The 767-nt window shown below is 47.3% G+C and overlaps 1 protein-coding gene across 1 annotated transcript in view; it reads right to left on the bottom strand.

Annotated features, from left to right (window-relative positions):
* The window catches only part of LOC106109092 (hemocytin-like), a gene marked incomplete at its 5' end in the record, with an annotated part of 24,525 nt that overhangs the window by 20,747 nt on the left and 3,011 nt on the right, over positions 1-767 (bottom strand). Inside the window, 4 exons of the mRNA XM_013290494.1 lie at positions 3-25; positions 176-393; positions 479-607; positions 717-765. Coding sequence (XP_013145948.1) covers positions 3-25; positions 176-393; positions 479-607; positions 717-765 — 419 coding nt within the window. The remainder of the gene's footprint in view (positions 1-2; positions 26-175; positions 394-478; positions 608-716; positions 766-767) is intronic.

Here is a 767-nt window from a genome sequence, read left to right as displayed (position 1 = left end):
ACGTAGGAGGACCCGACGGTGTTGTCTGCATTAAAATGTAAAGGTTTAACTATTTTCATTAGTAAAATGTTTGGGAAAAGCGATCTTCTATAATTTCAAGTTAAGGCACGATTCTCTCTGTTTGGACACTATCTGATTATTATAGTCAACTAGTAAAAATGCATTGAAAACCTACATCAGTCGTAGGGCAAGGTTGTCCGGAGCAGACTTTGGCCTTCTTGGAGCATGTGCAGGTGTGGCAGTCGTCAGCCTCCATGACGTCACCTTCGAAGACTTCTCTGCCGTCCTCCAGGGTCATGCAGACGGGGCGGCACTTGGCACGCGGGACGCACTCTGTCAGAGAGCTGTTGGAGTATACCGTGCCCTCGGGACACGTCTTGTTGGCCTGGCAACCTTGAAATAAAAGTACAGATATTATAGAACCAAGAACAGCTATAGAATGTCAATAATCAGGACATGGCAACATCTGTCGTCGTACCTTCTATGCATGTCTCCTTTTCGCAGACGGCCTTCAGTTTATCATAGTCGAGCAAGTTGTCGCAGGTCTCCGGCGGGCAGGGCGACATGCACGAGTTGTAGTTGCTGCACTTCGCGTCGCACTGCATCGCTGCACATGTGTATTTGGAAAGGTAAAACTTGGTATTTTCCTACAAATACTCGTCAAACTACTGGATATTGAACAATTGCATGGAAGTGAAGTTTCATCTGGAACTTACGGCAAAGGTCTTGTTTACGCCAGTCAAAGGTGACGCCTCGTGCGGCGCAGG

This window comes from Papilio polytes, unplaced genomic scaffold (assembly GCF_000836215.1).
Source record: "Papilio polytes unplaced genomic scaffold, Ppol_1.0 DF821289.1, whole genome shotgun sequence".
Classification (NCBI taxonomy): domain Eukaryota; kingdom Metazoa; phylum Arthropoda; class Insecta; order Lepidoptera; family Papilionidae; genus Papilio; species Papilio polytes.
The sequence above is the reverse complement of the archived record's forward strand: the minus strand, read 5'-3'. Positions and strand labels throughout refer to the sequence as shown.